Source organism: Mixophyes fleayi, chromosome 8 (assembly GCF_038048845.1).
Source record: "Mixophyes fleayi isolate aMixFle1 chromosome 8, aMixFle1.hap1, whole genome shotgun sequence".
NCBI classification, from domain to species: domain Eukaryota; kingdom Metazoa; phylum Chordata; class Amphibia; order Anura; family Limnodynastidae; genus Mixophyes; species Mixophyes fleayi.
The window spans coordinates 125,747,056-125,772,801 of record NC_134409.1 but is presented as its reverse complement, the minus strand read 5'-3'; the positions used below and the strand labels follow the sequence as shown (position 1 = coordinate 125,772,801).

Below are 25,746 nucleotides of genomic sequence, written 5' to 3'. Positions count from 1 at the left end.
TGTATACAAGGCATTTGAAAGTTTAAGTGTCTGGTCCTGCTGCAGGACTGTCAGTATTAATGCCTGGAAAGTGATTGGACAGGTCCTCCAGCATTCAATAAGATACAGGCTCTTCCTTTCATCAAAGCAGTATCATGCGTCTAGTCATACAAAGAGAACCGTCATGCATCGCTACCCTAAGCTCTGATTTGCACACCAAACACAAACCTTGACTTTCATAATTAAAAAAAAAAAAAAAGATTTAAAATGAGCGTCAGGGAATCAGCGAAGCTCATTTCGGTCGTTTCAAAGACGACAGCTGCCAATTAAGAATTTCTCGCAAATTACACCGTGCATTAGCTTTGATAATGGAGGAACGCTCTGCGGCGGAGGCAGTGAGAGGAATATGTATATACAAACTCGTTTTCACTGCCGTGGGCTGAGAGATTGTAAAATAAGTTGTAGGACAACAAAGAAAACAATTGTGTTAAAACTGGACCAACTAGACACTCCTTATATAGTATACAAGGGTGAGAGCTATGGACCTTTCAATAGTGAGTAATGTTCATATTAAATTATTACATTTTTTTTCAAGTGTTTTTAAATTTATTTCGTTGGTGTCTATTACATCTATTTCCACTGGTGGCTTTTTTAATGAGTCCGACTACTGAGGTGTCCGTCAATAGATTTTAACGTCAGTGCGACTTCTTTTCCTCCTAAAGCGGCAAAGTCAAACCCCGCAGGTTAAGTGTTGAAATACTTGACCAAACATTGCCGCTTTAAATTAAGACGTTAAAATCTCAGACACCTCAGTAGTCGGACTCATTTGCGGTCAGCATCCTGCGCTAATTGGACATCTGCAACTTCGGTATACAGGTAAGTCTGCTTTTCTTTACATTGTTTTTTTACAGATTCGTCTTTTATTTGGAGGACTTCTCGGTGTCGTTATGGTGGTCATCGTAAAAACGATTACCACTGAAAAATAAGACATACACTATTTCTTAGACAAAGTAACACAATTTTGAGGCAAATCCTATATACATACTCAATGCCCCCACCTGTACACCTGCTCGTTAATGCAAATATTTAATCAGCCAATCACGTGACAGCAACTAAATGCAGCTCAATAGCGGGCAGACATGGTCAAGAAGTTCAGTTGTTGCTCAGACCAAACACCAGAATGGGGAAGACATGTGATCTAAGGTGACTTTGACCGTGGAATGATGGTTGCTGCCAGATGAGGGGGGGTGGGGGGGGGGTGGTTTGAGTATCTCAGAAACTGCGGATCTCCTGGGATTTTCACGCACAACAATCTCTCGAGTTTGCAGAGAACGGTGCCTAAAACAAAATGAATTCAGTGAGAGGTAGTTCTGTGGCCGTAAATGCCTTGTTAATGAGAGAGCTCAGCGGAGAAAGGCCAGACTGGTTTAAGCTGACAGGAAGATGGCAGTAACTCAAATAACCATACGATACAACAGTGATATGCTGAAGAGCATCTCTCAGTGCACAGTACGTCGAACCTTGAAGTGGATGGGGTACAGCAGCAGAAGACCACACAGGGCTACAGTGGCACAGGGTCACCAAAACGGGACAAATGAAGACCGGAAAAACATCACCTGGTGAATCTCCATTTCTGCTGCAACAGGCAGATGCTAAGGTCAGAATTTGCCTTAAAATAAATCCATGTATTCATCCTGGGATGTGGTGGAATGGGAGATTCACAACGTGAAGGTGCAACTGATAAATCTGCAGCAGCTGCTTGATGCTATCATGTCACCATGGACCAGAATCTCTAAGGAATGTTTCCCGCACACTGTTGAATCCATGTCATGAAGAGGGGGGGTATTAGAAAGGTGTACCTAATAAAGTGACCTGTGTGTATATTGCATATTGCTGCATCATCAAGACCCTCCCACAGCTCAAAGGGCTGAGACTGCAGTCATTTGAGCTGCTGTGACATTGCTATCCTTGCCCGTTACGCATGAATCAACCAATCCGCACAGCTGCATTTCTTCTGCCAAACTGTCAGTCAGTCTCTGCCAGAGGGGCTTTCAGTAGTGTTGTAAATACATACAAAATTAGGGTCTATTAAACAATTTGGTGAACACTCACAAGCGCTCGCTCTGAAAGTTGGGTGCTCTTTGGACAATGATCTCTGTACCAGAGTGTACAGAAAATGAGAACACTAAATTTATTTAAACCCTCAGTTTTTGCGCATTAATAAATGTTTCTAAAACACCTTGGGGCTGATTCATTAATGAACTTAGGCAAAAAATGTAGTAAGTTTTCTTACTTAAGTTTTCTGGACAAAACCATCTTACAATGCAAGGGGTGCAAATTAGTTGATTATTTTGCACATAAGTTAAATACTAGCTGTTTTTTTTATCTAGCACACAAATACTTGATAGCTACACTGAAATTTAAAGTTGATATTTGTGTGTTACATGAAAAAAACAGCCAGCATTGAACTTATGTGCAAAATAATAAACTGATTTGCACCCCTTGTATTGTAACATGGTTTTGTCCAGAAAACTTAAGTAAGAAAACTTACTCAATTTCTTGCCTTAATTCCTTAACGAATCAAGCCCCTTATCATGAAGCATCACAGAAAGTAGCTTTATTTGGTCTTGGTTTTATTTATACTTGTTCCCAATAATAAAATAATTATATATAAAATAAATGATTAACTCAAAACGTAATCATGGGTGCTAAGACAGACCCATAAACCAAATACAAGTTCCAGGTGTCCAAAAAAATACAGATTGTATGCACTAGGGGCCTGATTCATTAGTGATCTTATCTGTGGTTATTTGCTTATCTTAAGCAAATCCACTCTGTGCATGCTCAGAAAAGGGAGATAAGAAGCAAAATCTACTGCGTAAGTGAAGAATTTCTTAAGTTAAGATGAAAATCCATCTTAACTTCACTCTTATCTCCCTGTTTCTTCTTAAAATAAGCATCTTAACTTTTGCACAAGATAAGATCACTAATGAATCAGGCCCTAGGTCTTTATCATGCAGCTCATAACAATAAAAATATTAAACCAGTTATTTAATAAAACATGGTTTGTATGTCAACTTATCCAAGTGCCCTGGTTATGTCCATATTAATTACTCAATATTTTGTTCATTTACATTCCCCTTTCACAAGCAGCCATGATGACAGTGAGATCCTTAAAACCCACTTAACACGCTCTTATACAGCAGTTTAATTGCAAAGGGCCTCTGGATCACAAGGTCAAACTAAATGCATAATATTAATACCCCAGCTGACTGCTGAGTGCACTGAGAGAAACAAGGGTGTACTTGAGTTCATTTATAAGCCACTTTAAAAGTACAGTGACAGATGTAGGATGTATTTGTCATTTGAGAGTGAGCAGTGAAAGAAGGAATGGTTTGCTTAAGAACTTCGCTAAAGCAGTTATGTTCTACAGAAAGTATAGTTACAGTACTCCTGTCATAAGATTGCAGCCAATCAGATCACTAGGAACTAATGACATCATGGGCGTAACGGGGAGTCGACAGGGCGCATGCACATGGTCAATGTACAGTGAGGGCGTGTCAAGCTTGAGCGCACGCAGCAGCACCCGACTCAAGCTTTGGGCATCTCTCAGGTAACGTGTTCTTCAGTTGTATCACTTGCACCAGTTACAGATCGGGTGTAAGTGCCGGGCGATAGTGAAGACAGACGTTTTTACATGCTACAACATGTGTTTGCAATTAAGAGCAACTGTAAAAATGCATTTTATGTACAGTAGACATGAGAGCAGGCTGGGTTGGGCTGGTCCCATAGTGGGCTACCTTGGGCTGGGTCACTGGGCCACATGAATTTTTTTTCCCTTTAAAATGTTCCTAATAGGCTGCTGAGTCGACTCTTGCCCCCTAGGCTAAAATTTGACAGTCCTCCCCTGGTAGACATTAGTAACAGCCTAATACATGTATTTAACTTTTTTTTTTTTAATGATTTTTATTAGAGATGCTCAGGCTCGGTTCCTCGGTAACTGAACACACCCGAACTTTGGGGATCCGAGTACCGAGCCGAGCCCGTCGCGCGCCCTCGGAATTGAAAACGAGGCAAAACATCATTGTGACGTCGTCGGATGTCGGATCTCGAGAGCTTTGAATTGCTTTCAAGATCCAACATAACGGTGGGTGGGAGGGAGGACGGACCCCCATTTATCTTTTCTGCCACTGCTGTGTGCCAATGTTTCCTAGATGTGCTAGGAACTGCCGTGTGTTTGTGTCATTGTTCTGTCGCTTACCACCCAGCCAGGTCGCTGCAGTATTTGTCCCAAAGTGTATTTAAATAATATAGTGATCTGTGAGGTGGTCTAAATTGACTGCAAATGACTTGAAACTAGTGTTATTGAGGTTAATAATAATGTAGGAACAAAAAAAAGAGCAAAATTATGTGATTTTAGCATATTTTAGTATTTTTTCTAAAAAATCCAAAACCAAAACCAAAACACATGAGGGTGGTTTTGCCAAAAACAAAACCAAAACCAAAACACAAAGCTAATCCAGATCCAAAACCAAAACCAAAACCAGTTCACGGGGGTCAGTGATCATCTCTAGTTTTTATTAATGACTATGGGCCTGATTCATTAAGGATCTTAAGTTAACTTGAGAAACTTCTTATTTCAGTCTCCTGGACAAAACCATGTTACAATGCAACGGGTGCAAATTAATATTCTGCTTTGCACATAAGTTAAATACTGACAGTTTTTTCATGTAGCACACAAATACTTGATAGCTTATTTGTACACTGAAATTTAAAGTTGATATTTGTGTGCTACATGAAAAACAGTCAGTATTTAACTTATGTGCAAAACAGAAAACTAATTTGCACCCCTTGCATTGTAACATGGTTTTGTCCAGGAGACTGAAATAAGAAGTTTCTCAAGTTAAGATCCTTAATGAATCATGGCCCTATATTGTTGACAGGTGACAATGATTGAATACTTTTTTTTCCTGTGCGTTCTGATGGGACTTTATATCACATATAAGTATTGTACGTATCCTGCAGTGAATTTGTGTCTGTCTCAATACGGCGAGTGCCGTATAATCAGAGTGTACCTAGACCTGTATTCAACAAGAGACGTTTCTTCAAATCTGCTTGTAGTTGACGTTTTTTAAATCAGGCCCATGATGTTGCCCATAGTAACCAATCACACATGCGCTTAGTCTGTATACAGCTGCTAAAAGCTGATTTCTGATTGGTTGCTGATTGGGTAAATGCATAACATTGGTCGTTGCTCCGTGTTATTAATTAGCCCCTCTTAGTGTTTATCACATTAATATCTGTGGCTATCAGTGTTTTGTTAAATAAAAAAAAAGAAAGATATAAAAAGATTTAGGAAAGCGCTGACATATATGTGGGAAAGAAAGTTGATCTACCGACCTTCATGTATTTAAACAAGTCTAGAGGGTGATGCTAAACTATTATATTGGGAAAGAGAGCTTAGCAAACATCACCATTTAAACCTCTAATTGCCATCTGTTCTGTTTTCTCTCACAGGTCTCTTTTGGGGAAGACATTTTCTGAAATGCGGAACGAGTTACCTGTAGTGGCAAATGGGAATTTGGAGCAACTTTGAAGTAGATACAAAAATAATTGTGTTTGACTGGAATAAAATTCTTGCAAAGCCCGTAAGGTAAGATAATTTTTGTTAAATGCAGATAGGGTACGGGTGAGGGAGAGCGAGGCGGATTCTTATGGGTAGCAGCGGAATAGACATCATCTGTTGTGGTTGTAAAAATGTTATATATACTGACTGCAAGATGCCATCCCCCATTACCGAGGCAATTATTGCCGAATAAACTTCTAACTACTGCAGAATTTCTTGTCAAAATTAGCTGTCAGTCAAATCTGTTTAAATGGGCGTTATGCTGACGGAGAGATACTCTAAAATAACATAAGGATATTACTATAATTCTAACATTGAGAGGTTCTTTGTTCAAACGATAATGCTGATCATTCCTAAAAAATATTTGACTTTTCTATCTCCCAACTGTCCCGAATGTGGTGGGACATCCCAATTTGCGGGTCGCTTATGGGGTGGGGTTTAACAGCAAAATGGGTGGAGCTTTACATACATATGCTCGTTTGTGGGTGGGGTTTGGCCAGAATAGGGTGTGACTTATTCTGCCCCGCTTTCGGATTTCTAAATGTTGGGAGGTATGCTTTTTTTAATTATAATTATAAATTAATGACTGTGTATTTTAGCAATGTCATTTTACACTTTACCTATTTAATTAATTATTCATTTAAAGGGCTATCCCTATCAACTGGCTCAATATTTCATACACAAATTGTACCTATGTGCCCATAAAGTGTTTCAAGGTCCTCACCCACTTTCCTGTCCTGAGAACTGCCCCCATAGATAGGGGAAATGACTAGTTTTGCGTGTTATGTCTACCGATTATGTGCATAGTGGCGGGTATGTCTGATCTACTAACTCTTTAGGGGAGTGATGGGAAACCTGACACACATCAGGGGCTGGTCCTATAGGCTTCACAATGGCCACACATTACCCATAATCTCAGTAATAGGTTCAAATAATACATGTACTCAAATAAAGAGACACCTATCTATCTTGATGTACTAAACTGTGGGTTTGAAAAAGTGGAGATGTTGCCTGTAGCAACCAATCAGATTCTAGTTATCATTTATCTAGTGCATTCTACAAAATGACAGCTAGAATCTGATTGGTTGCTATAGGTAACATCTCCACTTTTTCAAACCTGCAGTTTAGCAAATATACCCCCTGGTGTAAAGATAGATGATGATGATGACACCAGCCGCTTCTGATTAACTGTTTACGTATTGACCCCTCCAGCTGCAGTTCATTCACTAGTATTGCGGCCGCATAATGCCAAGTTGCAGCCGTCTGTTTGCATTTCATATTTGTCATTTCCAACTGGACCACGGCAGGAGGGAAGATTCCCGTTGGATTTATAAAGCGGTAAACGACGGATGTGGGGATGTGTTAGTTCATGACATTTTATGTGGAAGATGCAACTTTCGCATTTCTTAAGAAGACTGTCAAAATGCAACGCTATCTTGTGTATATGACACTTCCTTACGTTCTATTGTGCAGGAATAGGGTAACGCCACTTCTGCATTTACTACTAACACTGTCAAGCTGCTTCTCTACGTTATTTGAGGCTCAACATATTTGTATATCTGACGTGCGACTGACACAGAAATACTGCATAGTTTTGAGTTGAACATACACTTATAACAGCTCCCTGCCCTCTTCTCCTTGTTCCATTACGTGTACCTCCTGGTCTTACATTACGTGTACCTACTGGTCTTACATTACGTGTACCTACTGGTCTTACATTACGTGTACCTCCTGGTCTTACATTATGTGTACCTACTGGTCTTACTTACGTGTACCTCCTGGTCTTACATTACGTGTACCTACTGGTCTTACATTACGTGTACCTCCTGGTCTTACATTACGTGTACCTCCTGGTCTTACATTACGTGTACCTACTGGTCATACATTACGTGTACCTCCTGGTCTTCCATTACATGTACCTCCTGGTCTTACATTACGTGTACCTCCTGGTCTTACATTACGTGTATCTCCGGGTCTTAAATTACGTGTACCTCCTGGTCTTACATTACGTGTACCTCCTGGTCTTCCATTACATGTACCTCCTGGTCTTACATTACGTGTACCTCCTGGTCTTCCATTACATGTACCTCCTGGTCTTCCATTACATGTACCTCCTGGTCTTACATTACGTGTACCTCCTGGTCTTCCATTACATGTACCTCCTGGTCTTCCATGTCTTATATCTGATCCGTTTGTCTCCGCCATGTCTCTTCTGCCCTCTTGTCTCAGCCTTGTTCTCCCTTGTCCACCACAACCTCTTGCCTCACGTCCATTCATTGACTCCTTCATGTCTCTTTTGCCTCTTGGCTATCCCACTATCTCTCCCTCTTGTCGGCCTCCCTTCATCTCTCATCCCTTAACTGTATCCTGTCCCTATAACTGTTCCCCCCTTGTCTTATATCTGATTTTCCTTTCCTCATGTTCATTGTCTACCACTTATTTAATCGTCTGTCACTCTATTGACGCCTCCCCCATTGCCTCGTTGGTTACTCTTGTCTGGCTCGTGTTGCTCTAGCCTACCTATTTATCTGTCTTTTATTAATTTACCCAATCTATTATATAAATATCCTCTTTTATTTCACTGCCTGTTCCTTTGTCTGTCTTCCATCTCTGCCCCCATAACTGCTGTTAGCCTCCATCTAATTGCTTCCCAATATTTCACCCCTGTCTGTTCTTGTGCTCTGTTCCCACCAATTTTATCATGTTTGCCCTCTGCCTTTGCCTTGGTTTTAGATCTCATGCGCTCTGTGCATCTGACCGGAAGCGTTTGGTACAGCTGACTCTGTCCTACTTACCAGTTTTTGTGAGGAGCAGAGGGTGCTCTCAGTCTTTGTCCCGATCCTTAATTTACTTTTACCTGTATATCCACCAAGCCAGTCACCGAACGACCATTACTGTCTAACGCTGCAATAGGTTGCAGTATTCCATTGTAGACAGTAAGGTACAGTCAGCTAATTGTCTTGTGGATATGCAGTCAGAAGTAGGTCAGGGGTCTTGACAAACACCCACTCTCCCTGGGTCCTTGGGCCACACCCATTTCTAGTGATAGGCAGGGGTGAATAAGGTCCAATGAGGAGCCTCTAATCTCCGCTGTTCCTCATAATGCCTATTGGAAGCCATCAGAAGCTGTTTCTTCCAATAGGCAGCCATTGCTGTGATAGTTCTGCACTGTGATTACTTTACATATGACCAATCTTGGCTAAAATTATACCACTGTCCTTAGCTATCAACTGCACCTACAGCATTGGTGGGGCATTAGACTAGGTGGCAACTGCCCCCTTCCCCCTCTGCAAAATCACCTATCACGGTTCCAAGTAATGCAAAATATGTCCCATTGTAGGTGAAATTCAAGGACTCTGGGCCTGATTCATTAAGGATCTTAACTTGAGAAACTTCTTATTTCAGTCTCCTGGACAAAACCATGTTACAATGCAAAGGGTGCAAATTAGTATTCTGTTTTGCACATAAGTTAAATACTGACTGTTTTTTCATGTAGCACACAAATATCAACTTTAAATTTCAGTGTACAAATAAGTTATCAAGTATTTATGTGCTACATGAAAAAACAGTCAGTATTTAACTTATGTGCAAAACAGAATACTAATTTGCACCCCTTGCAATGTAACATGGTTTTGTCCAGGAGACTGAAATAAGAAGTTTCTCAAGTTAAGATCCTTAATGAATCAGGCCCTCTGAGATTAGGTGAAAAAGTCAAGTTCTCTTTAGGAGAGGAAAAGGCTGTGCATCCTCCTGCAAATCAGGGAACACCCCAAGAAATGTGCCTTCTACAACCATTTGTCTTATTTAAATAATCATGATAAGACTTCTAGGTTTACCCTGTCAAACGTTGTACTTGGAATCGGTGGACATAGTGAGAGAGTTAAACATTGATTGTTTCTGTTTTTCAAAGCGAAGGAAAAAAAAAAATCAATTCCACCTTTTTCAGACGCCTTTCTCGGTTTCCCAAAACAGTGTTTAAAAGTTTTCACCAGTTAATTAAGATATGTCATGTGACTATGAATCCATGACATGAATATATCACAGACATGACTAGGGAATAGCTTATCACGCTTTCTTATTCTGTAAAGGAAAATAAAGCTTCCTTTGTTTATAATGTCATAGACAAGAGAAGACAACTGTCATCACTAATTAACGCTGTATAATATTCCTTACATTTCTATTTATTGACTTGACTTCGTGCATTTAATGAGAGCTTGCACCTTTATAAAGTATGTTGGTGCCTTCAAACTTAAAATATGAATTTCGGGGGTGTTTTCCCTGACTCCCGGGAGAGTAGGAAATCCACCCTGATCTCACAACACTTCCTTTGAAAGTGGGTGGGGCCTTAATGATCCGATATGATGCTAATTGCGCCAGCATTGTTGTTACACCCCCTGCACTTATCCCTTGGACGTCCTATCTGGGTTCCTCCAAAAAGGTTCAAAAAGAAGGCAAGTATAGCCCACCCCTTTCAGATTTGAATCCATACTGATGAGAGTATTACCTCCTGATCGTCAATCTCCATTCAGCACCCATTAATCACATAGGGGATAATTTAATATAATAATGCTATATGCACAGCAACCAATTAGATGTTTGTTTACTTTGTCTAAACTGCTCTTGAATAGTGACAGCTAGATTCTGATTGGTTGCTGTTGATTATGACACATGTGTGCTCATAGCGCCATTTTATTAAGTGCGCCCCCTAGTGGATGCCTGCAAAGGAAACATTGCAAAGAGGAATACAGTACTTCAGCAGATACTTCATTCAGTAACCAGCATGGCTACAGAGCTTCTAGAAATTTAAATGGCCACAGACAATTAAAAGATTTAATTTTGAAGATCGCCTCTCTTTCACCAACTCCCAGGTGAGGCAAATTTGCAGTCAATGGCATCATCAGAGCCCTGTACTAATGCAAGAAGATCGAGTGGGGTCTTGGAGGCTGGCCTGCTCTTCTGGGAGTCTGGGATATCTCCCTGAAATTCGGGAGTCTACAGACATTCCCGTAGAGTAGATAAGAATGAGAAACACTGGAGAACAGGAAATTCAAAGCAGGTGGTTGCACACAAGAGTGGTTATCAGGTTAATGAAGTAATTCAAATCTTATTATTATTGTTATGTGCACAAATTAATGCCAATATATTGCCTACCATCTCTAGAGGCAGAGATCACATACTTGTTTCTTGTGCATGGCTGTTTGTTCCATTACCCCATGTCCACAGACCACCCTGCGTTGACAATGAGCGCTCGTCGTGCGTGCATATTAATGAATATAGTTACCAACCTTGTAAGACAGTTACCAGAGACACGTTGCTATTGGAACCGTTGCAGCTCAGCAGATCTTGTGCACTATTGTATCATAGGACCTTGGAACGCTACAAAACCCATCATGTCACGTTTAATGAATTTCAAGTTAACAACCTTTATGTATTTTAAATAATCATCTTCAATAAATATTCATGTATAAAACCACTAGGATATAATTAAAAACCTTGAATTTCCTCTATAAAGGAGAAAAAGAGGAATTTTCTTGCTCGCCTTGTCAATACTGACAGTTCGTGATAATAACAGGGTGAAAAGGAGAACCAGAGACGAATCTGTAAAATCAATGGTTGTCCTTGGGAAATAAGGACAATTGTCAGCTATGAAAGTGCCTAGTTTTCTGTGTGTTCACAACAACACGCTTTAAAAGGGCCCTAGAGCGCCACCCCATGGACACTTTAAAACATACTTGCCTGCTTTGTGGAGAGAAGAGATTCTTAAGTAGTACCCAAGACGGTGTTTCCCACCATATATTCATTAAATTCATCATCTTTCCCTACACTAAATTGCCCCCAGCATTTATGAAGAAAGTGTCAGGTGGGTGACAATAGGGTTGTAGTGGCTATATGGGCAGGAGGTAAGGGGGGGCCTGGAAATATCGTGTTGCCCCACCCCTGGTCCTCCACTTCCCTCTGAGGCTGGGAAAACCTGAGGATGGGGCCGAAAACCTCATTGTCGGGCCCATAGGAAAACCGAGGTGGGGGGTTCTAGTGCCTGGAAACCCCCCTCCAAGTCTTAGACACTGTATAATTGAGGTGGCTGGACCCTGCCCCCACTTCACACGGCTCTGCTTGAAGAGGGAAAGCTGCGTGCACCTAACAGTAATGCACATGTATATTATGGGGATAGGAAGAGTTGGAGAGCAGCCAAGCACTGTATAATATTATAGCCACGCCCCCATGCATGCTGGTCACGCCCACTGGGGGCGCGGTGTGGAAACCTCCCTCTACAACTCCTGCGTTTACCCCCGGGTCCCCCAATCAAATTTTGCTATGTGGCCCTGCGATGTGCTATAACCCATAGCAACCAATCAGATGTTGGCTTACAATTTTTTTCAATTTTATTTACGCGCCATAACTCATAGCAGCCAATCAGATGTTGTTGTTCATTTTCTAAAGCCTACTGAAAAGAAATATGACAGAATTTATTTGTTTTTTATGGATTATAGCTGCGTTTTATTTCACAGTTACCCGTGCTCTAAGTTTCATACACATCCCCTTCTGTGTTTTAGATTCTCATCCTGTCAGACTTGTCGTTAGATCCCCACCATGTCACAGCTGCCATTGCCCTCAGTGAATTCTGATTCTGGAGGACGCCCGCCTATGAAAAGCACCTGGGTGCCCTAAAAATGACAATTCTGTCCGGTCCCACAGTTAAAAAACTGACCTATGAGGTGATTTAACAGCTCAGCCCTCCTTAGCAACCTCAGTGATCAAACACAGTTTCCAGCTTAGAGAATGGCAGTCACACACACCCAGTTCATAAGCCTGTGTTCTTATCAGTGCTACAACACACATAATAGCAGAAAGGAAAATATCTCACATCTCCTCTGAAATTGGAAATGAAACCGAGTCCTAACCTCTCTTACACCCCTACGCTATAACGTTTGACAGAGCACTGCCTTCCAGGTTTTCCTCTGTGTGGGAGAACAAAATGGCTCCCGTCCAGCTTCATCGCAAGAGCTTTCTACTAACATTACACTCCTTCACTGAAGTGACTTTAACATTACTGTTTATTATTCTGTTTCAGCTACTTATTTCAACCTGACGTCTTGTTCTTTTCTTCATAGTACAATGTCTGTATTATTCATTGACTTTATTATATTGTTTTTTTTTTATATATATACTTTTTTTTTTTTGCCTTCAGGATGAGATTCTATGCCAAATCAATGCTTCTGACTCACTGGCTCATTTTGGCCTACGTCTTAATGGTGTGCTGTAAACTGTTGTCAGCCTCAAGCCTCCATTCCCGAGGGCAAACAGGTACGAATGTTAAACTCATTACACGCTGCTGAGACCAATTAATAACATGTCCAGTTTTTAGCCACTGGTAATTCATGAGGCCGTTCGCATGCAATCTCCCTGCACCCGTAATCACGCCTCCCGATATTATGCTACAAATTTAAGACGTATTGTTCTGTTGTTTATGATAAATCTTGGAGACTTTTATTTTTTTTTCAGCATGATATTAGTGCTTTCCCCATCCGTCATTTTGTTTTATAATTTTCATTCCGTTCTGCTCCTATTTCATCCCCCCAAAGAGATGTAAAAATACAAAAAAATAATTTCTTTATGCATTTTCTTTTGTCAGACGTCACCTGTTTATGTTACTCTACTGCTGTTGTGATATGGAGCCCGCAGATGAATTATTTAGTATAATTTCTTACAGTGTAATCATCTCAGCTACATACTGTACTAGACTCTGCTCCCAAATGGGGAATGACTTAGCATAATGCAACGTACAGCAGTGAAGACAAAGGCGGGATTAAATTTAGCCCATTTGCTTCAGTAGATTTTCCTAAAGTACAATGAAATGATGCAATGCACGTTCTTGCAAAATTTGCACCTTCTTTGTGAACAAAATAAACTTTAGAAATCGTATAAGTTAACATTTAAGAAGAGCTGGATTGCAAATGAAGGCTTATTTAAAGTTCTCCTCTGTAATCTAGTTATCAGATCGGAATAAAGCTTATCTAATCAGGGCTGCTGATGTCCAATATAAATTTGATTGATGCCATCAGTCCATACACTTAGGCAACATTTCAACAGTATATATTATAATGCACTGTTGCTAATGGTGGCTGACATCACTTAACCTTGCATCCAAAGGTTCTATAATGTGGCTTGTAACAAATTGACATAGGGACTTACTTAATTACATTGTACAAGCCCCAGTGATGTACTGTAAGCACTAGCAACCAACAGGGCCGTCTTAACGGCATTAAAGGCCACCGGTCACAGCAGTGCACTGGGGCCCTACCTAAAACCGAAAACAAAGCCACTGTCGCGTCATAGCGGTCAAACTTCGTTGCGCTCAGTTCCAATTCTTTCATTGTTTACGTTTAGCAGAGAGAGCCAACTGATATGGACTGTTATTAGAATTGATATTAGAAGGACTTTATGAAAGCTTTACGGCTTCAAAAAAAGATGTGTGTTGATTTTGTCTTGCTTATATACAATTAGTCCGTGTACGTTGTTTTCGTCGTAGTCAAGATATGTATTAGCAACAGCAAGATGGCAGATAGCAGCTGATACTGAGGTGATTAGTCCCCCTAAACTATTTAATAAAAAGGGTTTGAAGGTTCTGAATAATTCTCCCGGAATAATGTACTGAAAACTTGGAAAGCCTATGGGGCCCCTATGCTCGTGGGGCCCCCGGCCAACTGTCCAGCGTGCCCATGCGTTAAGGCGGCTCTGGCAACCAATCAGATATTAGCTTTAATCTGCATAGTTTAGTGAGACAAAGGAAAGCTCATTTCTGATTGATTGGATCTAGTGTTCATTAGGAATGCTGTGTACTGAATATATAAACGCTGAGTGCTTCTGTGTTCAGTACAAGGAGATTGCTGGGAAATGTGGGAATGTTCTACCTGGAAACTGTGCTGTTCTATTAGTTTATGGGAAAGAGGTTTAGGGGATAATATTAACATATATTAACATATACAGCTATTATGCAAGATCTTCATTTATATGGCTCCTACCCAGGGCCGAATTAAGACATTGTAGCCCCCTGGGCTAGGGGTACTCTGAGGCCCCCATTTGTCAAACGACTTATGCCCAATCCGATATTCATTGCTAGCCAGAATATGGGCAGACTTATCATTTAGAAAATTGTATAAAAACAATCCAGACATCATTATTAAGGAAGTAGCCAGGGGCTTGGGTGTAAGGATGTGATAATGCCCCGGGAATCATACAAACTAATACATTAATTATGGTAAGTGATAAGGGATTTTATACACAATTTAGAAACCTACAGATGAAAGATCTGTTCTGGAATAGACACTAAGGGCTAGATTTACTAAGCTGCGGGTTTGAAAAAGTGGAGATGTTGCCTATAGCAACCAATCAGATTCTAGCTATCATTTTGTAGAAGGTACTAAATAAATGAAAGCTAGAATCTGATTGGCTGCTATAGGCAACATCCCCACTTTTTCAAACCCGCAGCTTAGTAAATCTAGCCCTAATTGTTGGTGTTATAACTAAACAAGAACTTGACTTTGTATATAATGATATGCCTAGAGTTTTTAATTTTTAGGATAGACAAAACTTGTATTAATCCACCTGGAAGACCAATAATTTTTGGTTTAAGATTATTATCTGTCGATTTATTTGTATTTGTTCTAAAACCATTGGTGCTTTATTTGAGATCTTTTGTACTGATGTTATAGGACTTATTGAGCCACTCTACAATTTATTACGCCGTGATTAGTGTATACAAACTGTACAATGGTTCCTTACAAACACCTCTGTGCTAGATAATCAAATACTGTTTATCATTCTATGTCCTACGACATAGAGATGTCACAGTCACATTCTCACGAGACCTTCTCACTAAGCACCGCGCCCGCAGGGCGGGTGTAAGGGTGCACGGCACCCTCGACAAATCTACAGCCTACCGCCCCTCCCCCCCCAATACTGCCTTCCTAGCCCCTTAAACACCTGACAGTTGTAAAATATAACTAATAACTCTTACCCCCTAGTGGCTGGCTGGCAAGGCTGCAGTCTAGATGCACTGATGTCTGAAGCAGAACGCTGTCCAGTCTTCACTGCTGCCCAGGAGCAAATGCAGGATATCTGGAGGGGAGGCCCCAAATGTTAGATTTAATAATATAAAACAAAACAACTGGACATCACTCACCTGTTACACACTGACATGTCCCCTGCTGCCTACCAACTTGTCTCACATATGCCCACTAGCTATTCTCACTCCTATTATGCCCTGCTCCTTTTTCTGTAGCCCTCTCTTTCTGCCCCCTTATTTTTCTGTAGCCCTCTCTTTCTGCACCCTCATTTTTCTGTAGCCCTCTCTTTCTGCCCCCTCATTTTTCTGTAGCCCTCTCTTTCTGCCCCCTCATTTTTCTGTAGCCCTCTCTTTCTGCCCCCTCATTTTTCTGTAGCCCTCTCTTTCTGCCCCCTCATTTTTCTGTAGCCCTCTGTTTGTGCCCCCTCATTTTTCTGTAGCCCTCTGTTTGTGCCCCCTCATTTTTCTGTAGCCCTCTCTTTCTGCCCCCTCATTTTTCTGTAGCCCTCTCTTTCTGCACCCTCATTTTTCTGTAGCCCTCTGTTTCTGCGCCCCCTCCACCGCTCTCTGTAGTCTGTACTTACCTTCTATGCTTCTTTTCTCGCTTCTCTGCTTGTTTGAATGATCGCGGCTCCTCTCACTGGCAGCGCCGTGACCAACAGGGCGCACACTAAGATGCTGTGCTGCACTGTAGCAGCACCGCAATGCAGACCCAACGGTCAGCATACTTGGTGAGTAGCGGGTGGGCGTTTGCACTGCCCTCGTTAACTAATAATGACCCGATCAAGCCGTCATTAAAGATATTTTGTTTTTATAGAACAAACATATTTTGTTAGGGCCCCTCAGCTGACTGAGGCCCCTGGGCTGTAGCCCAGAGGGCCCTGTGGTTAATCCAGCCCTGCTCCTAACCCTTTCCAGAATACCGTTCTGTTTCTCTTCCAAAATGAATTTCTGGCTATTGAAACAAACAGACAATTTTGTGGATACAGATTAATATGCACATTCAGCGTGATGACATCTTGAGGTCCTAGAGGGACAGTTTTCTCTGCCAAAACATCTTGACCTTCCTCAGTGAACAGCCAGTGAGCGGAGAGCCTGGGGGAGATAGGGGGGGGGGGGGACTGTAGAGAGATGCCCCTTGGTTGGTGCTGCTTGAGACAAGGTTCTCACCTCGCCTTATAGGAGTGACAGTCCTGGCTAGCAGTCAGTAAATGCTCTCTCTTTCTATAAGCAGAATAAAGGGTACACTTATGACAAGGTAATTTCTCAGTCCATAAAAACCAGACAATGCTTTCTTTAATTACAAGTGCGGTATTATCAATATTATCTTATGGGCAGCACAGTGGCTCGGTGGTTAGCACTTCTGCCTCACAGCACTGGGGTCATGAGTTTGATTCCCGACCATGACCTTATCTGTGTGGAGTTTGTATGTTCTCTCCGTGTTTGCGTGGGTTTCCTCCCACACGCCAAAAACATACTTGTAGGTTAATTGGCTGCTGACAAAATTAACATAGACTAATGTGAACGACCAATATTCTCTGTACAGCGTTGGCGACATCTAAATAAGTAAATGATGATGATAATGAGGATATTTTATTGTAAGGTGCCACAAAAGGTCCGCAGTTGAAATTTACAGTACTACACAATAACCAGACGTCAATGATCCATTATACCTTAAATAATTCATGAAAAACAAAATATTACAAAGATAACATGGTAGTGCCGGTCAAATTATTTACGGGACAGTGAGTGAAAGTGAGGTTAATGTCCAACGAGTACTAGGCCTGCCCTGAAGAAAACGGGGCAAGGGATGCAGGCTGAGAGATAGAGACAGTTATGCAATAGGAGAACACAAGGAAAGAGGGCCCTGCTCGTGAGAGCTTACATTCTAAAGGTGGGGGGGAACACAAAACAGGTGTGTGTGTGTGTGTGTATGTGTGTGCGTGTGTGGGGGGGGGGGGTGGTGCGGAGGTAATAGGCGAGGCAAAGGAGTTAGGAGGAGGACTGATAGACTTAAATAAAGACATGAGTCTTAAGGGCGTAGGAGATCATTCCACAGCTTGGAAGCAGCCCGGGTAAAGTCCTGGAGGCTGGGGTGTGAAGAGTTAATCAGTGAGGTACAGTTATATTACTATTGCTGATAATCACAAAGAGTCTCCATTCTTGAAATGCTTTCTGAGATATGTATTTCATTAGAAAAGATTGAACCAATGCGACATCTGAGAGGCCTGTGTTATATACAGCATGGGCTGTTGAGAATCTTTATTAATTAAGGTTCCGTAGTACCTGAACTATTGTTAAATTCCACTAGAGGGCTCTGCAAGGCCAAAAATGGCAGCACAAAAAGCCTGCCACGTGATTCAGTCATTCAAGTCATAATATTGTTTACGCTAATTAAAATTATGAGTCATTTGTAATTTTATGAAGCACAATATGTCTCATTGCTGGATGCTTTTAGTTACTTGTACATTCCGATGTTTTATTTAATATATTGTTTAACCGTGTTTAAATTCTGCTTGAAGAGAAGAGGTACTGTAACGTGTGGGGATGTTTTGTGCTGTGGAAACAATAAATGCTGGTAACAAGGAGGTTAATCCACCTTAAAATGGCTGTTTGGCTGTGTGTTTGCAGCATTTGTCTTATAAAGCTAAAACCAGAAAATGAATCAAATCCTAATACATGTAATTCTTCGTTTACATTCGTCCCTCTTTGGCGAAGGGTAGCTAATTTGTAGACTGATGCTGATCTTATTGTACTTTAAAGTAAATGTTTACCCTCCATTGGGATTCTTATTTATTTTGTGCGAGGAATGTTTTATTATTTTCTTTGTAATTGTATTTGAAATTCAACAGTGTTTTTTATGAAATTTGTTTATCACTATTCAAGAGATATATTTTGACGTCTTAAGCAAACTTCAGAAATGTTTCATTCAGTCCTTCCTGACCTGGTCGGTGCTTGTTTTTCAAAATTCTAAAACTCTTCTGTGGGAAATTCACCTCACGCTGCATTTGGCTGCAGAAGTTCACACGTTTCTCCAACAGAATTTGGCCTTAAAGTGTTTCCATGTGGAATTCTCTATCCCTCGAAATTCAAACACCTCCTCAGAGCAGAATGAATTTACTGCTGTTTACTTAGAACTACTTATAGACTATAAATGCCACAAAATGTGAATGTTTGCATATCGTATGGATTGGCCATTGTGCGGAATGGAAAGACATTATTGGATCTTGAAGATTGTTTTGCCAGAACTTTGCTCCTCTATAAAATCTTCTGTTCTGATGTGAATTCTGCATTAAAATTTCCATGCAACTTAGCTTGTCTCTACTCCCAAATTTACCTCTTACATGAAAGCTTTGTTCTCTATATCTAGTGCCACTGGGCATGCTCAGGAGATGATCCATTGTAGAGCCACTCTTATGATAATATTCTTCTCCCAGCATAATTTTAAGTCCTCGTCACTCACTCCCTCATTTGCCATTTTGTTTTTGGGTTACAGCTAGTTCATACCTTAAACCCTAATTTAAACTCTACTGCTAATTAGAGATGCTCGGGCTCAGTTTTCTGAAAACGGAACCCACTAGAATTTAGGGGATCCGAGTAGGCTTGCAAGCCGGCTTGGTACTTTCGCGCGTCCTCTGATCTGAATCGAGAAAAAACGTCATTGTTGCGTTGTCGGATTTCATGGGTTTTGGATTCCATAAGTACCTCCCTCCCCAGGCGATCCAGTGCCATTGCTTACACAGAAACAGGGGTAGCAGTGTTCTTGTCACTCTCTATTCTCCAATGACATTGCTCAGTGCCATTGCTCGCACAGAAACAGGGGTAGCAGTGTTCTTGTCACTCTCCAGTCTCCAGTGACATTGCTCAGTGCCATTGCTCACACAGAAACAGGGGTAGCAGTGTTCTTGTCACTCTCCAGTCTCCAGTGACATTGCTCAGTGCTATTGCTCACACAGAAACATGGGTAGCAGTGTTCTTGTCACTCTCCAGTCTCCAGTGACATTGCTCAGTGCCATTGCTCACACACAATCAGGAGGGGTAGCAGTGTTCATGTCACTTCACAAAAATTGACTGGAAATGACTGGAAAGTAATGTTATTGAAGTTAATAATAATCTAGGAACAAAAAAAGACCCAAATTACGTGATTTTAGCAAAAGAAATAGGGATTTTAGGAAAAAAATAGGAATCCAAAACCAAAACACGCGGGGGCGGTTTTGCCAAAACCAAAACAGAAACATGAAGGTAATCCAGATCCAAAACCAAAACACAGGGGTCAGTGAACATCTCTACTGCTAATAAGATCCTTGCCTCGCTGTAATGTGTTATATGCTGATGTAATTATTGGTTATGACAATATATTTAAACTCTTGCCTCTTAAGAGGGGAAGGAAAAAAAATAATGTTACATGGAGGTACCCATTAAAATTTGAAATGATGATTCGACTTTTGTTATCTTCTCCCCAAAGCACTGAGACATTAAACGTCTTTCTTTTGACACTACTAGAACTCTGAATCCATTTACCTTTCATTTGTATAAATAGAGCCACTGGCATTTAACAGGAAATACCAACTGGAAAGGGTGAAACAGATTACAAAAATAGTAATGACTAAAACAAACAGTAAAGCTAAAACTAGTATAATATATAAAAATAATATAGTTTGTATAAAAAATATTTATATAAGCAATTGTGTTTATTCAGTTGTACCAGAAAAGGAGAGTGAATATCCACCTTCAGACACCTTTATTTTATTAACTTGGGCACGTCGTTCTACAACTTTGACAAAATAATTTGGGTTATTTTTCTGGCTCGTGTCTGTGCCTTCCAGCAAACTCTAAATATCAACAAAGCAGAATTATTTGTATTGCCCTTGGAGATGACAAGTGCACTGGAGACAATTGTACCCATGGAGCAGCCCTGTTGAAGAGTACCCCTTCAACTCCAATTGGTTAGTATACAAGCCTTGCTACAGAACAAAGAAACAATATATTTTTAGTAAATTTTAGAGGAGGCCATATACAAGTCAATAACTGAATGTTATATGGAGGCAGAAATCCTTTTAATTGAGGATTACAAATGCGCTTTACAGGGTGGGTTTATCAAACCGTCTAAAAAAGAAAAGTGGAGGTGTTGCCCATAGCAACCTATCAGATTCTACCTATCATTTTCTAGAATGTACTAGATAAATGACAGCTAGAATCTGATTGGTGGCTATGGGCAACACCTCCACTTTTCCTTTAATGAAGATTTGATAAAGTTCCAGGACAGAGTTATGCTGCAGTTCGAAATTCCACCACAGAAAAGGATTGTGTTCATTGTAACACAAATTGTAGATTGCACACTGATCATTTTGAAACATAACATCAGGGCGAACTTATGACATTGTTTTATATCATCCATACATTTGTGAAGTATATTTTTCCTTTAAGGAAATATTTCACCGTGAATAATTAAACGGATCATTGATGAACGTTTTCAGTTCATACGTTGTGCAATCTGATTGATTGCTAGAAGACTATAATAAATAGTTCTCTGCATTCAGAAACTGCTCTATTCAGTGTCATTTCAACTTGCATAAATAGTCACCCAGGTCTTATTAATCTTCCCAGGATAATACTGAAAGCTACCCTTCTCCATAATAGCAAGGTGACCTGGTGCTAAAGCTATGTGAGAGTTAGCGTTAATACCATTTGACTTTATTTGTTTTAAACAGACATCATCATTTGTTACCAAATGGCCATCTGAAAAAGGCATTGACAAATGCATTTGCTATCTTCTTTTTCTTTTTTGAATACCGTTTGGATTTTTCTCTTTGAGCACTCACAATGCTACCGAGACCCATAGGGACCTTGGGCATTGAGAAGGTCACTTGCAAAGAGCGGTCTCTTGCTACGAGTCAGGTACAGGCCAGTGTTTTCAACACTTACTGTAACCTTGACGATGTATTTTATACAACTTCGTATTAAATAATCCATGAACTTAAAAAAAAATAAAAAAAATTCTAACCTTTTGATTTTTAGTTGTATGTATTAATTGCTATTACTTTAGTTATTATGTTTTGCTCTTTGCTGTTTTGCTGTTTTTGACTTTGAAAAACAGTGTAACAGATTTTAGGCTCTCTATAGAAGCCAGGCAAGGAAAACAGGACAAGTGACCGCCACTATTGAATTTCACAAAGAAATAACGCTAAGAGAAAGGTGTCACATTTAGTGCACTTAGAATTGTGCAGTCATCAGGAACTAATATTTTCTCACAGATCAATTATAGTAGCTGTGATCTTGTGGAAACATATATGTATGACATGTAGATATAGTATCTGTTCTGTTGTCTTTAAAATATCACATAACAATGTATCTAAATTAACATTTTGTGGGAAAGTAAAAACTACTGATTCAGAATGCTCCTCTGATGTCACTAGTTCCTAGTGAACTGATATTAAATCATAATTGCCTACCCTCCCATAGGCAAACCCATAGGCAAACCAAGGGGGGTTTCCTAGTGTCTGGAAACCCCCTCCAAGCCTGGGGCACTGTATAATTGAGGTGGCTGGACACTGCTCCTGCTTCACAAAGCTCTGCTTGAAAAGGGAGAGCTGCACCTAACAGTAGTGCATGCAGCATTGCCCATGTATATTATGGGGATAGGAAGAGTTGGGGAGCAGCCAAGCACTGTCTAAAATTATAGCTACGCCCCCATGCATGATGGTCACGCCCACTGGCGGCGTGGTGTTGAAACCCCTCTCTACAAATCCTGCAAATTTCCGGGAGGCTCCCGAATTTCGGGGAGTCCTCCCGGACTCCGGGAAGAGTAGGCATCCTCAAGGAACACTGTGAAGGTGGGGCTTAATGACGTGAATTCGCGCCATTAGGCCCCACCACCAGTTAGGATATGGCGTTAATTTGGCCCCAAATATTCCTGTCACATGACCTCCCCTCCGGAGGGAAGGTTTCAAAAGTTGGCAAGTATATATGCTGTTTTATCCTCTTTTTCTGCTCGGTGCTGTACTGTCACGATCTGCCTCCGGCTGCTCTGCAGCATCTCCCTTGTGGATGCTGCTTGCCTCCTGCAGCTCTTGTCTGGCAAGAACTTTGTTGTCCATTATATGTATCCAGCCTGCAGTACCACTGTTCCACCAAAGGGGCCACTGTGGTACTGTTCTTCTACCTGCCAGAGTTAGCTTGTTGCTCCGAGATGCTTAGCACCTGTCCCCGGCCTATAAAAGACTGCCTTCCCCAGCAGCCCTTGCCAGTTCATCTGTTGCCTTTACCTCTGCTGGTTCCTCTGTGTGTAATCCTTGATTGATTTTCTAGTTTTGACCTCAGCTTGTCCCTCCGTTTTGGCACTGCTTCCTGTGACCTCTGACATTATTGTGACTCTGCACCTACTTCTCCCTGGTATCGTGGTGGACCATCTGGCTTTGATCCCTGGCTTGTTTGACTCTTCTGTGTTGCTGTATCTGCCTTATCTGCCATGTATTGCTCACCTATCAATCCAGCTTCTACAGCTGTAGCAGCTATCTGGCACCCGTATCTGCGGTAGTTACACCACTGAGTCTGATCCAGTCACCTGTCTGTCTGTCTACCTGTGCCTTGTGCCTCCTGTGTAACCTGAGTCCTGACATCTGTGACTCCTCTGGTGCCTCATATCTCCTAAATAACCTGAGTCCTGACATCGGTGACTCCTCCGGTGCCTCGTGTCTCCAGAGTGCTGAAACCTGTGTCTCATCCGGTGCCTCGTGCTCTTGAGACTTCCAGGTATTCTGACCACCGTGGGTTATCCTGCTTCTCCAGCCTCTGAACTAGTCCTTGTCACTCAACTTCTCAGCACTGACTCTTTGAACCTTATTATTGACCACTTTCTGCATCTGCGGCTTTCCGAGTTGTCTATGCTATAACTGCCATACCCAGCTGTATTTGTTGTACCTGTGTTACTAATAAACCACTTTGTTCCACTTACGTTCTCTGTCAGTGGTCTTCACATTGGGAATCCTGACATGTACCTGCTTGACGCTCTGTCTTCTTCAGTCCCCAGAGCCCCTCTTCTGTTTTCGCTCCCTGATGGCACCGTCTTTCTTGCTGTCCCTCCTGCAATGGTCTGGTCCTCTTGACTGTAGAGGATCTCTCCTCTTTGTGCTCCTGCGCCCTTCCTCTGCTCTTCTATGCCACCGTCAATGGTCTCTATAGACCTCTGTGGGGGGCAGGTCTTAGCTTGTCTCGCTGCGGTAGGCTCGCCGCAGTGCCAAATTCGACACACTGCGATTGGCTTGCTCGCCTGACCATTGAGTGGCTGTACAGATTCACTGTCACCTCACCGGGGGAACTCTGCACCCACTCCGTAACACACTTAGGGGCATATTCAATTAGCTTTCCGACACGCGTTTCGCTTGTATGCTTTTTCAAGGCAAGAAAAAGCATACAAGCGAAACGCGCGTCGGCGTTCGCTTTGTATTTCTCACACTGCTGTTTAAATATACCTAGTTTAATATAAGAAACCAATATTATACTCTTATTTTAATAACAAAGGGTCAATATGATCGCTACTTGAGAGGTTGGGATAATTCCTAGGCAGCATTGACAATAGCTAGCCTACTGAAATCACCCCGCTTTACAAATAGATAGCTTTTGACTAACATATGAGTGTTATATAGGGTGCCGTGACAATCACATATACCATCAGACTCTATTATACACGGTCCTAATAGATATTTTTTACATCATTATACAGCTCTCTGTGGCCACAGAGACTGGTTAGTCTAGCGGCGCTGATATTGCCTTGACCCTATTATAGATCATTATACCGTCGGCATAGGAGTATTATACCATGCATGATCTTAATACTATATAGGATCTTAGATCTAAGTCAGGCATTGTTTGTAACTTAGCGAATCATTACAACCCTTGTTATCTGTTATAGATAACTCGCATTTGTGAGATATTGTCAAACATACGAAGGTGTATCTTACTCATTCTCTTCCAAAGCAATTATTACCATTAGGGTCTTATTTTGCCATGACCCCCAGGATGTTTGAGTAATTAAATACTACAGCAGTCATTATTGATATATCAATACTTATCTACAAAATATTATTAGTGAGAATACAAGCGATTTGCAGTAGTAACTGCAATTTTATTTTCACCTCCCTCACTTTGTTTTTATTTTTATATTTCGCTAGTTGTATCCAGATACTTCAATTTTTAATGAATACTAATAAAATATGTAATTTTAATATTCTATACACCGGAGTGCCCCTTGATACACTCTTTTCTTTGTTCTATACTCTTCTCAATGTGTTTTCATAGTCTTATACTCTTCCTGCAAAAGACGCATGTGTTTCGTTCATTTAGTAATGTAATAGCCGTTGATGAATATCCATTGTCTAATTGATTACTCATAAGTAAGAGCAAATAAGCTATTGATCACTGATTGAGGAAACAGCAGGGAGACGTAATAGATTATTAGATTACTGAATGTTGGCAAGTTCCCTATAATGACCCTAATACATTACAGATAATTCATATTATGTAAAATTTTGTTATATTGTTTCTATAATGGTATGGTAATGTAATGCTGGACTTGCAGATTAAATTCTAAAGAAGTGAAGTGAGATTTGCAATTATTTTTCTAATTCATCCTAAAAGTTATAACTAGTTTTGTTTTGTAATGGTCAACATCGAATATAGTGGGAATTGTGGTTCAAAAACAACCACACACATGTCGAATGGATTGTTTTACTTAGGCACCAAGGGCCTGATTCATTGAGGAAAGTAAAGCAAAAAAAAAAAAAAGGAGTAACGTTGCACCTGGGCAAAACCATGTTGCATTGGAGGGGGAGATAAATTTAAAATGTGATGGCAGATTTATAGTTCGGGGTAGGGCATGTCCTAGATCAACTTTACATTTCAGTGTACAAATATAGCTATCAAGTATTTGTGTGCTACATGAAAATCAGCCAGTATTTAACTAATAATAAACTATTTTTCTCCCCTTGCCTTGTAACATGGTTTGCCAAGGAGAAAACTTACTCCACTTTTTGCCTTACTTTCCTTAATGAATCAGGCCCCAAATATACAGACTTCT

At 40.9% G+C, this 25,746-nt stretch overlaps 1 protein-coding gene across 3 annotated transcripts in view; it reads left to right on the top strand.

Annotated features, from left to right (window-relative positions):
* Positions 1 to 25,746, top strand: part of TAFA4 (TAFA chemokine like family member 4) — a 169,752-nt gene that overhangs the window by 54,311 nt on the left and 89,695 nt on the right. For 2 of the 3 annotated variants that reach the window (XM_075183426.1, XM_075183424.1), the window contains exons 1-2: positions 5,503 to 5,632; positions 12,795 to 12,910. In XM_075183426.1, the coding sequence (XP_075039527.1) occupies positions 5,553 to 5,632; positions 12,795 to 12,910 (196 nt within the window). In that variant the 5' untranslated portion in view covers positions 5,503 to 5,552. Of the gene's footprint in view, positions 1 to 5,502; positions 5,633 to 12,794; positions 12,911 to 25,746 lie in introns of those variants that run through there. The other variant, XM_075183425.1, reaches the window with a different exon arrangement.